The 14,156-nt window shown below is 37.5% G+C and overlaps 1 protein-coding gene across 5 annotated transcripts in view; it reads left to right on the top strand.

The window, feature by feature from the left end:
- The window catches only part of SNX24 (sorting nexin 24), an 87,836-nt gene that overhangs the window by 71,888 nt on the left and 1,792 nt on the right, over positions 1 to 14,156 (top strand). For all 5 annotated transcript variants that reach the window (XM_067315382.1, XM_067315378.1, XM_067315381.1 and 2 more), the window contains 3 exons: positions 7,762 to 7,856; positions 9,543 to 9,575; positions 10,447 to 10,511. In XM_067315382.1, the coding sequence (XP_067171483.1) occupies positions 7,762 to 7,856; positions 9,543 to 9,575; positions 10,447 to 10,511 (193 nt within the window). The remainder of the gene's footprint in view (positions 1 to 7,761; positions 7,857 to 9,542; positions 9,576 to 10,446; positions 10,512 to 14,156) is intronic.

Genomic DNA, 14,156 nt, shown 5'->3' with positions numbered 1-14,156 from the left:
CTGGAACAACACACATTGTTCAAAGCAGTGAGCAAACCAGGAAATCAGAGAATAGTGATATGTTCTCTCTTTTATTTTGATTCCCTTTTTAGCAATTTCTAATCTTTTTTTTAATAATAGCTAATAACATTTTTCTAATAATTTCTAATAATTTATTGGTTCTTTTTCTAATAATTTCTAATAACCTTTTTGTTTGCTTTTTTAATTGCTGCTGAGTAATAAGTTTATATTTTCATGGATCTGTTGAAACCCCCAGCACCTCAGTCCTCTGATCGGTAATGCTCAGCCCAAAACCCATCACTGTATATGTTACTTTTTTCTGTATATGCATCACTTGTCTCACTGAATTTCAAGCACCATTTCACCTCCCATTATTGAGTCTTGTAAGATGTTTCTGCATTTCCTCACAGTTGGCCCTTCTCTTTACTATACTAAATAATTGGTATTGTTGGCAAATTTTGTTACCTCACTGCTAAGTTCGTTTTCCATGTTTGTTAATGCATTGAACAGCATCATTCCCACACAGATCTATGAGCAATGCCACTGGTAACATCCCTCCGCTGCGAGTATGGTCTGTCTACTCCTACCCTATGCTTCACTTCTAACTAGGTTTTTACCTTTGGAAAGACCATGTCTGCTTGGTTTCCCTGAAAGCCTTGGGTGAAGGACTTTGTTAAAATAAGCCTTTTGGAAATGCAGATTGGCTCTATCAACAGGGTCACCTTTATCTGTGAGCTTGGTTGTCTTTTCAGGGGTTTCAGTAAGTTTTTGAAACAGGATAGCCCCTGACAGGAACCCTGTGGATTCTTCTCCAGCCTGATGTATTTATCGATGTGCCGCTGATTCTCTTCCTTATTGTCGTTGTTACTAACTTGCCCGGAACCACCTTGCCAGGTCGTAAATCCCCAGATCTCTCCTGGTAGTCTTTTTCAAAATCATTGTTTGCCGTGGTTCAGTCCTCAGGTTCGGAAGCAGCCGTGAGCAATGCGTTATACAGCACTTTGCTTCAGCAGTTTCTTCTGTAGGATCCTGTGGAGGAATATTGTGTGGTCCTGCTGACTTGTTACTGAGCGAACAAAGCAAACACCCTTCTGTGCATTTCATGACTTCAGTTAGAGACATCCTCTGATGAGGATCCACACAGAGAAAAAAAAGAAAAAGAGAAGTATGTGTTTTAATGCTGAGGATTCAGAGTTTAGATCTGGCAGTGATGAATGCTGGAAGGGTTACCACTTATTGAAAAAACAGGAATGTGCACTACACCCCCAAATTTAGAGGAACGTTGTTGGGATTAGAAAAAACTCTTGGAAGTTTGGAAAATCTAGAACTGACATTTCCAGTAACAGCTTTATTCACCCTTAAGTAGAGTATGCATTTATGAGGGTGTCTTTAATTACCTGCTCAGATACATGCACAAAGATCAGCATGGGAAGAGGGCAGTATCTGACTCCATAAGAACCAAAAACCTACTGTTTTCCAAACTTTCCAGGTGTCCTAATTTGCAACCTGAATAATTTTCTTTTATTACTGCTTATTTGTATGTGATTATATATTTAGCTCCTTTAAGCTTAGAAAAGAGTGCTGCAAGTTTAAACCTCTTCTGCTTTTACCTGTTTTTTTTTTCTTATTTGTTTGGTTTTTTTTAAAGATTTAACGCAGTAGCTTTCTTCCAGACTTTCTCCCCCTGTGCTCTAAGACCTTTCAGGCATAACTACCTAATTTCTTCAGCATCCTAGAATGTGTATCTGCTGGATCTACTGAATTATACGTATTATTGTATAAAGTATTCCTGCATCTGTTTGGTATCAGCAGCATTATTGACGTAGTCTTAATTACCTGTTAATTGTTCATTGTCCTAGTGGTCCACAGACTTTTAAAAACCACTTCTGTTCAGCTATTTTAAAGTCAACATTTATTTTGGTGTCTGTCTTTGTCATTAATGGATCTGCTTCCTCAGTGTGCTGCCTTGTCCTGTTAATTATTTTTAAAAGCCTTTCTTGTTACTGCTAAGTTTTTTGCATAGCATTAACTCATTCTGCCTTTCTGCTTCTTTTCCTTTTGCTCTGTTGATTTTTTTCATTTTGGTTGCAGCTTTGTCTTATCCTCCAATCCTTTGAGCGGTGTCTCAGAAAACTATATTGACTGCTTCTGCCTTTAATTCTTGTTTTTCAAAGGAAATATGGTCTGTTGCACTTTGTTTCTAATCTTTCAAGGGCTACTTTCCCATTTTTCTGTGAAGAGAGATTCACTGTTTGCTTCCACCTCATTATGTTCATGGTTTTCCAAAAATTTTTTTGTAATATTTTGTTATATTTTGTTGTTTTGGGGTTTTTTTCCACATCAAATGGGTTATACTTGGCCTCAAACCAATCCACTTAGTAGTTAAGTGTAAAACGGAACTGTGAATGTGTAATTAAGTAACCCTCTAACTAAACAAAGTACTTACTACCTCAAAACTTAATTGGTAGTATTTTTAAATCAAAGTGAGTCAAGTGCTCTAAAATTAGGTTAGGTAAGGCTTAAGTGAAAATGTTAATAGCTTATAGTCACTGCCATCAAGTTTTATGCATATCTTTAATGATGATCCAGCAGTCATTTATCCTCTGTGGAGCTTGAGAATGTTATGAAAGAAGTATTTGTCACACAGGCGGTATCTGGTGAGCTTAAGTTCACCAAAAGTATACTAAATTGGTTTGATAGTTGATGCGGGAATTCTTCTACTCTCCTCCAGTCTTGAGGTTTGGGGGTGCAGTTCCTTTTTATTTATTTATTTATTTATTTATTTTACATTTGTGACTTTACGCAAAGTCCAGCCTTTCATTTCCATTGCTATTATTGCTGTCATTAACTTTCAGGTAATATCTTATGGATCTTTGTTGAAAGCCTCTTGGCATATAATACTTACCGTCAACATCTTGTTTCTTTTCAAGCTCCCCTGTATAGAGGGGACCCCCTGCACTGTTGCCTTTCCTTTGGTATGTGATCTAGGGGCATTAGCTAGCTGGTGCTTATTATATAGCATCACGTCTGTTTTGCTGCGTGTGTGTTTTCATACTTCTTGTGTCCGTATGCAGACTTCAGGTGATACTTCTTTTGTTCTTACAAATTCACATGTTGGCGAACCTTTCCAGTGGTAATGGAAAGTGGAGAGCCCTTACTGTGATAATTTAAGTGATATATTTTGAAATACTTCCTGATGATGATGTGCAACATTCTCACTGCAGAAGAAGAGTGAGTTTCTTCATTGTTCCTTGCACTGAGTAATATAAAGCATTATATTGTATCTGCTATTACTTTTTTAGAAAAAGGAAACCTTGCTCTCAAAAGTCTAGTACCTTCATCTACTCTACTTGGATTTTAGTTAATATGGTCTTTTGCTAACCTTTTTATCATTTCCTGGGACTGTGTAAAGCAGCAGGAAAGCAGGTTAATAGAAGAATATAGACTCTAAAGTGTTCTAAAAGATGTGGGTTTTGGTCCCAGTGGAGACTGACACTCCAGCCTACTTACTGTAGCTGCAACATATTGATTTTCTTCTCCCCCATTTTTAGCTGCACCACTGAATTAGGTACTGTGAAGCATCTTTCCCTGTGAAGAGAGGAAAAACTGTCATGAACTTTTTCACCCTAACAGTATGGCATTTCAAACTGAACCAGATTGAATGGAAAAGGCTGCAAGGGCTCTTAGAAAACCTTATAATTTAGCTCCCCACTCTCATTTCTCCCGCACTGACGGGTGTTCCAGCAGCCTTGAGAAAGTATGATAGATGATCATAAGAGAGGAATTTTTAAATCATATTTAAAAAAACCAACAATAATAATAAAAAAAAGAAATCCCTGAAAATAATGCATTCCTGTGGCATGATCTCCTAAGGTTAGCAAAGTGGTCTTGCTCAAGTTTTCAGCAAGATGTTCAGTTACTGTTATAATTGGCTGATGAGTAGGTTTGGACCTAACTAGAATGCCAGTGTTCGATTTCGCAGTGTCCTCTGTGAAGATATGTCACCATTTACCCTGGCTTTAGTGACAATTTTCTAAAAAGGAAACTCGTGGGAAATCATTATGCTGTTTATATGTCTCCCTTGTTGGAGAGCATTATCCTGTGATATTTTAGCACTGTTTTCCACTGCATGATGGCATCTAGCTAAGGTTAAGGCAGAACAAGTCCCTTTGCAATTTTGCAACTATATTTTACTGGCTGAAGGAGAAAAGATAACCGACAATTAAGTATTTCAGATGTCACTGAAAGAACATGTGCAACTAATCAATGACATCCTTAGGGAGCATGATTTTATGAAACTGATAAGGTAGAAAAATTGGGATTTTAGTGATTTGTGTTACATAATAATAATTGCACCCTTTCAATGAAAAAGACATTTCTGCTGATGTAAACATCAGGCTTTCCCTTGTGGTTTCTTTTTTCTGAAGCATGCAGTAGTTCATTAAAGTGTGACAGTAACGGATAAACACCCTTTACGATTTTTTAAGAAAATATGGTGCTTATGCTCTTAGTTCAGCTGAAATCAATGAGTTTGAAAAATGTATTTCTGGAGTCACTTCCCAAATCACTTGCTAGAGGCTGTATTAGGTGTTTTAGTTCTTTTTTATTTTAGGAAGGAAATATGCATGCTGTTCTTTTTTCTTAAATTAGCCTACTTAACACTCGGGGGACGCACATTTGAAACTCATTACTATAATCTTGGTAGAATTCAGAGGCACTGGAAAACCACATTACTAATAGACTAATTGTGAGTTTTCAATTTCTTTGAAAATATATCTTCTAAGTTCCTTACTGCAGAACGTTGTAGGCAGTAGTCATGTTTACAAGGCAGTGTCATTTATTCACTTGAACAAAGGCTACGTTTGAGCCCACTGCATCACAAGTAGTAGATAGTGGCTCAGAGATTCACCTGCTGATTCATTTCTGCTCAGCTATCATTTAAAGATGGAGTTTGCAAAATATGCATTTCTTAAAGTTTTTAGTCATAAGTCAAAAATCTGTGGTGATATCCTTTGTTCTAGGTAAATTATAACAACTGTGATCACTTTTCTTTCTAATTTAAGAGTATATATTGAATGAAAGAATATGAACTTGAGAATACTTCTGTTTTTCCCCTAATGTCCACTTTGGGCCACTACTAGAGGTAGGAAATATGGCTAGACACACACAACTAATGCAGTGTGGCTGTTCTTTTGTTGTCCCCAAGTTTTTTCTCTTCTCCTTCATTTTCTAGTGTGTAAATTGAAGGGCTGGATTATCTGCTGGCCCTTTTCCATTGAAGCCAATGGGGGCAGATAATTTGACCCTGAATTAGTATAATTGGCTTTTTTTTTTTTTTTTAATTTCTTAAAATGCACATCACATTATGTTAATGGGAAAATCTTCCCATGTTCAATGCAATCATACCTCCCTTCATGAAATTCTGGAAATGACAGAATTCCACCTTAGCAGAGGCAGGGTGCAAAATACAGTGCTGTGCAAAATTGCTTTTGCTTTTTTGCAAACTCTACATTTTCAAGCTTACTGATCACCACATAGAGGTATTAACAAACTACTTAGAAAGGACCCTGAAATAGATGCTATTTCCTTAAATCTTATAGTAAATTTTTTTTTTTGCTAAAATCAGGGCAGGCCTTATAGCAGGTTAGAGGGGTTGGGTTGACTCGGTGCACAGCATCATGAGATATTAATCTGGCATGAGTGGAAGTAGCAACAAATAGGTTTGTTAGCATTGTCAGGGCTATTTCGTTTTATACGGTGACATATCCTTCTGTTCTTCCCCCACAATCACTATTCTGCTCAGCAGCCTCAGCCAGCAATTCAACTTTTGGAAGAAACTGTCAAGAAGTATGAGGTTGCACAGAAGTGTGGGATGCCCTTAAACATCTTTATACAACTTTTTTGTAGTTCTCCATTGCGTATTATTAGTGAGGTGGTTTTGTTTGAGCAAATCATTCACATTGTTATGCAATTCACACACCCTCTGAATATGCATCCCCCTCCACCCCTCCTTTTATGCATATCTTGAATGCAGAACAAGATGAATTTTGCAGCAGCAGAGTGCTGATTTTACAGAATGCAAATGAGGCGGCAGGTAATGCAGCATCCTCATATAGAGGTGAACTGAAAGGCTTAACACTTGCCAACATTTCAGACATTCCTGTTTCTTCCATAGGAGTTGACATAGCCATTAAAATCTACAATAAAACAGTTCTTTTGTGTGTTCTTCCTTTTTTCAACTTGTTCGTGGTGACCTCAACTGTTGTTGAAGTGTTGGCCCTGAATTCAGAGTTGGGAATATTAAAAAAAAAAAGAAACCAGCTCCCAAATATCTTTGTTTTAAAATATATTTCTCTCTTTAAGTCCATATACATTTTAGGCAATTGTCACACTAACTGGGTTTTCATTACACAAATAACAAAGCTGTTTGCTGTTGAACCTTGGAGTTGGACTGATTTGAGCAGGTTGGACTAGGTGACCTCTAGAGGTTTCTTCCAACCTAAATTTTTTTGTGATTCTATTATCTTCCACGTACTGCTGCATCTTCTTATTGATACTATGATGTGAAAGAATATGCATGCAGGAATAAGTTATCTCCTGAATGTCAGCAGAGGAACCACTACCATTCTTGTTGCTTCTCTACATGGATAGCTTTACTTGTGCAAGCAGTTTTGTTTAACCAGTTATTTATGAATTTAGTAAAGCTTCTTCCGTACATACGTTCAGTCTAAGATCAGGCCTTTATAAAGGAAAGCTATTTAGGGAGAAGCTTGTGGCTTTCATTTGTCTGTGAAGTACCATGCTCGAACAGCTACGTAGATCTACGTGTGCTATCCAACTGTATAGCAGCATGAACAAGTAAATAGGGGCTGAATCTTTCAGGTGAGTCATTGGTTGAATTTATGAACCGTTTTGTCTGTCTTGTGTGAAAATTACAGATCAGCAATTAATTTGGGGGTGCTTCTATAAAACTGTCAGAGATCTATCCTTTTCTTTAAAAGTCAGTCTTCCATGACAATTGTGTGCCTAACCATCTCATTTACTTGCTATGTATTTTTAAGTAAGTATATTGCTAATTAATTTACTTAAAATTATAAAATCATCTCATCAGTGAAAAAAGAAAGGAGAATGGAGTCCAGCCATTTTGTTATTGTTATGGAAGAAGGTGGCGGGTGTAGAGAGACAGCAGCTCTTTGAGAGCTTTGTCATTAGGGATCGCAGTATAGGTGTAAGCAGTACATTGTAAGCTGATCTGTCAAGCCAAGCAAACAGTTTACCTTGTTAGCATTTACTAAGGCATGCATTAATAAAATTGTACAAACTGGAGACTTCCTTTTTTCCCTGATGTGCCAGACAGGAATCTTCTGGGAAGTGTATGTGAAAGCACTGAGCTGTGGCTGCTTTATTTTATGTTTTACATAAACAGAATTTTATTCACAAATGAGTGTGCCAATACCTTAGTTTCGGAATCAGACATCTCTGCTTGAGACGCGGCTAGCTTGTCACTGGTGATGGCAGGTGAAAATATCTCCCATAGTCTAAGAATGTAGTAGCATGAGCTAAATGTTTTTATGTGATTCATGAAGAATTGTGGTTTCCCAAATGAAATGAAGCACTCCATAATAAGTGAAAAAGATTGGAGAAGAGTTGAACAGTGTTGCAAGTGAGAAGTGTTTTGGTAGCTTGAGTAGAAGTGTGTGATATTTAAAATACGAAAAAATCTTGGTTTTCTTATTGTCCCCCCCTTTTTTTTTATTACAGACAGTCATTTCAGAAAATGAAGAACTCCCTAAAATATTTCTTGATTTCCTGAATGTTCGCCATGTACCTACCCTGCCAAAAGCAGAAAGTTGTGGGTAAGCTCTCATTTACTGAAAAATATATTGAGGCCAAAAGGCCCATATCCATTCAGTGCTGATGCAATTGCATTGACTTAAAATGGTCTTGCTGCCAACTCTTACACGGTAAAATAAATGGGCATTAGGTTCATGTTAAGTATGTTTATATATCCCCAAAAGGTGGTAAAATAAATTCAGTCTGTTCAAAGACAGAAGTGAGGTTTAATGTAATATTCTTGGAAAGCAAAGGAGAGTTTAGATGAGAAAAATATGATTTTCTTGTAGATTTTGGAGTATCTATTGAAAGGAATTTTCAAAGATATTCATAAACACGCACTTGTGTGTGTGTGTTTTCTGGTTATTAGTATTTGGACAAGATAGAAATTTATTCTGCAACCATCTTTATGACCCCCCCATGTATGTTTGGAAATGGTGTCTTTCATCTCTTTGGCATCTACCTCAATGGCCATGTTGCCCTTCCCCTGGGAAGGGTTCTTGATCAGGGCAGAAGAAAGCAATCTGAGTATGGTTATGATTAGTGTAAGGATAACAGAAATTCCCAAAATAGTGTAACGTTTGTAGGGAGAAGAATCTCTTTTACTAGACAAGCTGACACACTTGGCAAGTCCAGCAGTGTTGTCAGAACTTGTTCCCAAGAAAGTGGTATGACCCTTTCCTGCTTTCGGGGAGTTTCTGTGCACTAACAGCACAGAACTCGCACTCAAGAAGAGAGCTGAAGAAGCTATAAATGATTTTGAGGCCCTCCTTAACTTAGAGCTGTCCAGGGCCCAGAGCAGTCCCTAGAGTTGTTCAGATGTCTACCCCCCGATACGCCTGTCGTCACCATTAAAGCAGAAGCATTGTCAGGACAGTTGCATCGATGAGTGCTGGAGCCAGACTGGAAGCACAACGGTGTACAGAGGGCTGAGAATGGGTTGGAGGGGAGGTCTAGTTTTTCCCACATGGGAGTAAATCTGCACCTGCCTTTCGGTAGGATGCAAGAATGCAAAGGAAATTCAGCACAGCTTTAAGTCATTTTCCACCTCCTTAAATGGGTAGCTTCGCAAAGGGTAATTTAGGTCTACATCACAGGCTGTGATTTTTCCGCAGACTCTTGGCACTGTTGTTTCAAAAGCAGGTAGTAAGATCAAATTTGGAAATTATTGTTCACTTTCAGTACAGCTAATGTTAAAGATCTGCAGGAATTATTCTACTTATATCACACTTGTAGGATGGTTTTGAGAGTGTTCATATCATAGCAAATATACTCCATATGCAGTCTGTGTAATATTGTCAGTCACACCACTTTCAGGAGTTGAATGAAACTATAAATGTTCTGTCCTTACTGTCCAAAAAAATCCAGATTTAAATATTCAGCTTTTAGTGATCTGGGGACAAGCTAGCACACTTGTAGTTTTCACTTGTAGTTAATGATCTCAACCAATACCCTCAGTGGAATTGTATCCTATCACTGCATATATAGATAGATATGTATGCATGTAAATTTATTATAGTGAAATGGATGCTGTCACTTCCAAGCAGTGGTTGCAAAATGATAAGGTCTCCCACATTCATTTAATCATGTTGCATTATGCAGCCACTGACCAGAAAAAGGATGTTCCCTTTGGTGGTTGCTAAAGGACTTGTTTTTTCTTATGAAGTTAATTTTATTGTAATCAAAGTTTCCTCTCACTTTAATTGCAGCTCTTTTGATGAAACAGAATCGGAAGAATCAAGGTGAGCTCGATTCCTATTCTTTCTAGGATGTTAGATTAATAAACTACTTGAAATTATTGGTGTTTCCTGTATTTGTTCCTTGCAGTTTTCAAAATAACAGTAGTTTAGCCTTAAAACTAGATATATTTGTTAAACAGTGTGGCTGATTTCATCAGCTTTACTAGATCCACTTGTAGTATAACTGAGCATGCATTTTGTATTCAGAAAGTTCTTACAAAACCTTAGTAGGACATTGTCTCTGAATGTTTCTACCATTGTAGCGTATTGTTTGTAGCAAGACTTATCAGAAGGAATTAGGGGTTTGGGTTTTCTCCTATGTATTTGGTGGAGCTCTGTGTGTATTTGGTTCCACGACTTCGCAAGCGTACGTAGACAGTGGCGCAGATAGCGCTGAGGGTTCCCATTGCCCAAGCCCCATGGGAGACAGCTGTGTAATGGGCTGCCAAGGGCTTACTCCCACCGGGTCAGGTGTGCGACAGGCAGATGGAAGAACAGCACGAGATTTCGAGTCTGTTCAATGGCCTGGGGACTGCGGACACTGGTCTTAGATAGCCTTGTGAGGTAGCCTGCATTACACTGAGTACCACAGCGCAGACGGGAGTGAGGAAGACTCAGAGCTGGCTGCAGGCTGTCCCTCCACGATGCAACCCGTTCACCTCAGATTTCACATTGATGGTTTCACTTTGGGGCTGAGGAAAGGCGAGCATTGCTCCCTGGAAATGGGGTCTGCTCCTCTTGACAGCCCCAGCGTGCTGAAACGCGCTGACACTGCTCTCGAGCAGCTTGATTGCCTCGCTTTATCAAAGCTAGTTTGTAGAATATTCTGTTTACTGTCCCTTGATACTGACATCCCTGTTCTTGACCTTTCCAGCAAACTGTCCCACCAGCCTGTGCTGCTGTTCCTAAGGGATCCATATGTCTTGCCTAAAGCCAACGGTAATCAAACCTGTCATCTGTTAACAGCGCTTTACTGATCTGACCCTGCACCACATAAACCACATTATTATTAATACAGGCCTAGTCAAACGACACTGGTCCAAAATCTAATAACCTGTCAATAAAGCAATAGTTCTTACGTAAGAGACTGTTAAAGCCCTAAGTGGGATGGATGATTTATAAAAGGATGGAATTTTTCTCCCAGTTGTTTTCTCAGTCAAATCTACTGAGAATTCAAATCAAAAGACTAAGAACGTTGCTTTTCTTTTTTTGTTGTTGACCCTTTGGGCTGTTTTGCCTGAAGCATTTGAACCAAGAGGCCCAGTCCTTTTAAGTGCTTTTTCCCTAAACACCAGTCAATCTACTGCGAGCATGTTTGTATTTCCATTTGGATTATTACTATTTCTTATTGTTTATAACCTCTAGAGCGCTTTAGAAAAAAAGAATGTATACTTTAAGTATAATTGATGTGTTCACTGGACATTTATGTTAGTCTTCATCTTTTAATACATGCTTCAAAGGAGTGTTTGAAATAGCTTATTATCAACCTTTTTTCTTTTTTTTAAGTTCTCCTTTCTTTGCATTATTAATTCAGAGAGTTTATTCTCTGTCTTCTTTCTAGATTTAAATATGTGGAGAAAATACTGTTTTTAGTAGTGCTTTCTACCTGGATTTGTCATTTTACTCAATAGAACTGTTACTTCTACTATGTTTTGTGTTAAAAATATTTTTGTTTTTAGTTTTTTTTAGTATGTCTGAATACAATTCTATAGAAGAATTTTCTCCCAGAACTGTAAAAACTTTTAAATGTGGGGTTTTGCTTGATTTTACAAAATGCTGTGGGTTGAAATCAAGAGTCAGTTTCTTGAGCTGCCTTGAAAATCATGGCACTTTGAAGAGTAATTTGGGGAAAGGACAGGTGTTTGCTTGTAGCTTCTGAGCCAGTGATGTGTACTTCCTCCACATTTTCAAGCTTTTCTTCAAAGCCACAGGGGCTGGGATCATGTATTTTGAGAAGGTTAGTCTCTCTTGCAGGCTGTGTCCACGTTAGCAAGTAGTGTGGCCCAACAGGATTGAGCTCTGGAGTCCTACTGAACTTGAAGTCCCAGGTCTAGAGTGAAACAGTCGGTGCAGAGGTCCTGTATCGCCATGGTCCACACTAGATACATTCCAGGTTTTTGTTTGTTTGCTTGTTTTTACGCTTTGGACTAGCTCGAGTCTGGCCAGGTGGCTGAATGCCTATTTGAGCCTGGAGGGCAAAGCACAAGGGCAAAGCACCAAGGCACAATGAGTGGAGATGGTGAGAAGAGTCACCCCACAAGGTCACTGCTGACCCAAACTACAGCACTAATGTAGGCGCACCTGCACAGTTACTTCCGTCTGAAAGTTTGCACCATGCTGTGATGCTAATATTTAGAGTTAGCAACATTGTGTGTCTCACTCTTAATAAAGTTCAACACCCCTTTTAATTACCAACTTGGATTCCTCCAGAGGAGAGTCAACATCATTTCATACTATTCCTGAGAAAGACAAAATGGATTTTACATACAGTTAGCCTGAAACATGAAGATAGCGCTTAAAGTTTCCAACACACACATAAGGTTTTGCTGTATGACTTCTTTTCAAGATTTGGCAGTTCTGCGACAGTATTTCTTTCTTCCCTAATGTGTACTCTGAGCCTGGCTAAACTTCCTTTTATTGAATTCATTAGGAACTTTATAATGAATTTTGTAACTGCTCCTTTTAAGTAGTGCTTTACTTTAGATCAAAGATAAATGCCACTTGTAATGTGTGACGTTTAAATATTAAATAACCTCAGTTAATAACATCTAAAACAAAGGGCTTTTCAGGCCTTTTCTAAGGCCTTTTTTGGCTTTGACACATAGTGTTTAGAATTTCATGCAGCAGGTGAATATCCTTCCTTATATTTGGAAGACCTTAAAAAAACAAATTCACTTGCAAGTTATTTTTTTTAATTTTTATGAATGAATACAAACTAGAATGCGAGTTTTAGTCTTAAAAAAAAAAAAGGGGGGGGGGAATCAAGCCATAAACATAGAGGTTATTCTGTGTTGGCTCAGTCTGGTTATAAAGAAACAAAGCTTTTACACTGGCTTGAATTTTAGCTTTTTAGCATTGGCTTGAATTTTCCTTCTTTTTTTTTTTCAGTTTACAGCACAGAGAAAACATAAATGAGCCTTCTAAAATTTTCGCTGATAGACTTTGATAGATTCCGATTCCTTTTTAAAAAGCAGTCATGGTTGTTCAAACTATGACCAGAAGTACACGTCCATTATCAAATAACCATTCGTTGCATTTACTCTTTGAAGAAGTTGAATTATGACAGTTGTTTAGATCAGAAGTGGAGTTAGTCTCACCTGCACACAGGAATGCCTGTGTTAACATTTTCCAATAAAATAGGAAATTGTGTAATTGTGGGTTTTCTAAAGAAAAAAAAAAGCTGTTTCTGGGACATAATACTCAAAGGATGATTTTTTTTTTCCTCATTGTACTGTTGTCTTTATAAAATACCATGCTGCCATTATTTTAGCATTGTTGTGTTGCAACAGAATTTTTCAAAAATACCATTTACAGTTACAAATATCATTGATTTTTCAAACGCACTTCTTCATAACAGCTGTGCGCTTGAACACATCTTTTTTGTGTAAGGTAGCCACTTCTTTTTGATTAAAATGCAAAAGACCAATACATCCTGTTTTGAAGAAAAATGAAGGAAAAATCTAAAATGATGCATCATTTTAGATTTCTAAAATTATGCCTCAGGAGTTGAATAATGGAATCTAATATTTTCTGTCACTTGGTTGAAAATTGTTCTGGTGATTCTTTAAGTCACATAGGGGATCTGTGAGACTGCGTTTCAGTACATTAAAGTTAAATTAATATGCTTGATTTTTTTTAAGCAACACAGCCTCACAGTAAATCTGATGCTGTAAACTTGTATCATTTTTTTAATCAATATTCATTTTCCCATATATACTGTTTGTCCTATATATTATAGAAGAACCAGTAAAAATGGGTTTCTGAAACTTCAGCATATAATTTAGCATGAAACCATCAGATTGCTCTTACAAAGTGTATTTTTAATACCGTTAATGACAATAGCATAGGGTTAGTCTAGCAGAGCGATTTGGGTTTGCTGAGCTTGCAGGACTTCAGAAATCATTATTGGATTCAAAATATTAATGAGTAATTTATTATGATGACTTACTATCAAAAATTGGGGAGAATTATGCATGTATTGTTTGTGGTGGAGATTCAGTCATAATAACATCCTTAAAATCTCTCTATTTGTAAATTTTTTAATACCGTAGAATCACCTTATTACCTGCTAGTTTTAACACCTATAAGCCAGTAAGAATTTTTTCTTTTTGAGTCCTGATCTACTTATTGCTCAATGTTTTTACCTGCAAAGGGATTTTAGCAGAAGGACTAGGGGCAAAAACTAATTCTCACCCATATTAGGTGATCTAATTTACCAAGTATCTTATGATTTTAATGGAAGCTGCATCTCACTCTTTTTGACTATCCTGGAGGCTGGTAGCTGAAGGAAAGATTTGGCTGGAGAGGGAAGTTCTGTATGAGATACAGTCTGTTTATTCTGAAATGTGTTCTAGGCAAACCCAT

This window comes from Apteryx mantelli, chromosome Z (genome assembly GCF_036417845.1).
Source record: "Apteryx mantelli isolate bAptMan1 chromosome Z, bAptMan1.hap1, whole genome shotgun sequence".
In the NCBI taxonomy this organism is placed as follows: Eukaryota; Metazoa; Chordata; class Aves; order Apterygiformes; family Apterygidae; genus Apteryx; species Apteryx mantelli.
The sequence above is the reverse complement of the archived record's forward strand: the minus strand, read 5'-3'. Positions and strand labels throughout refer to the sequence as shown.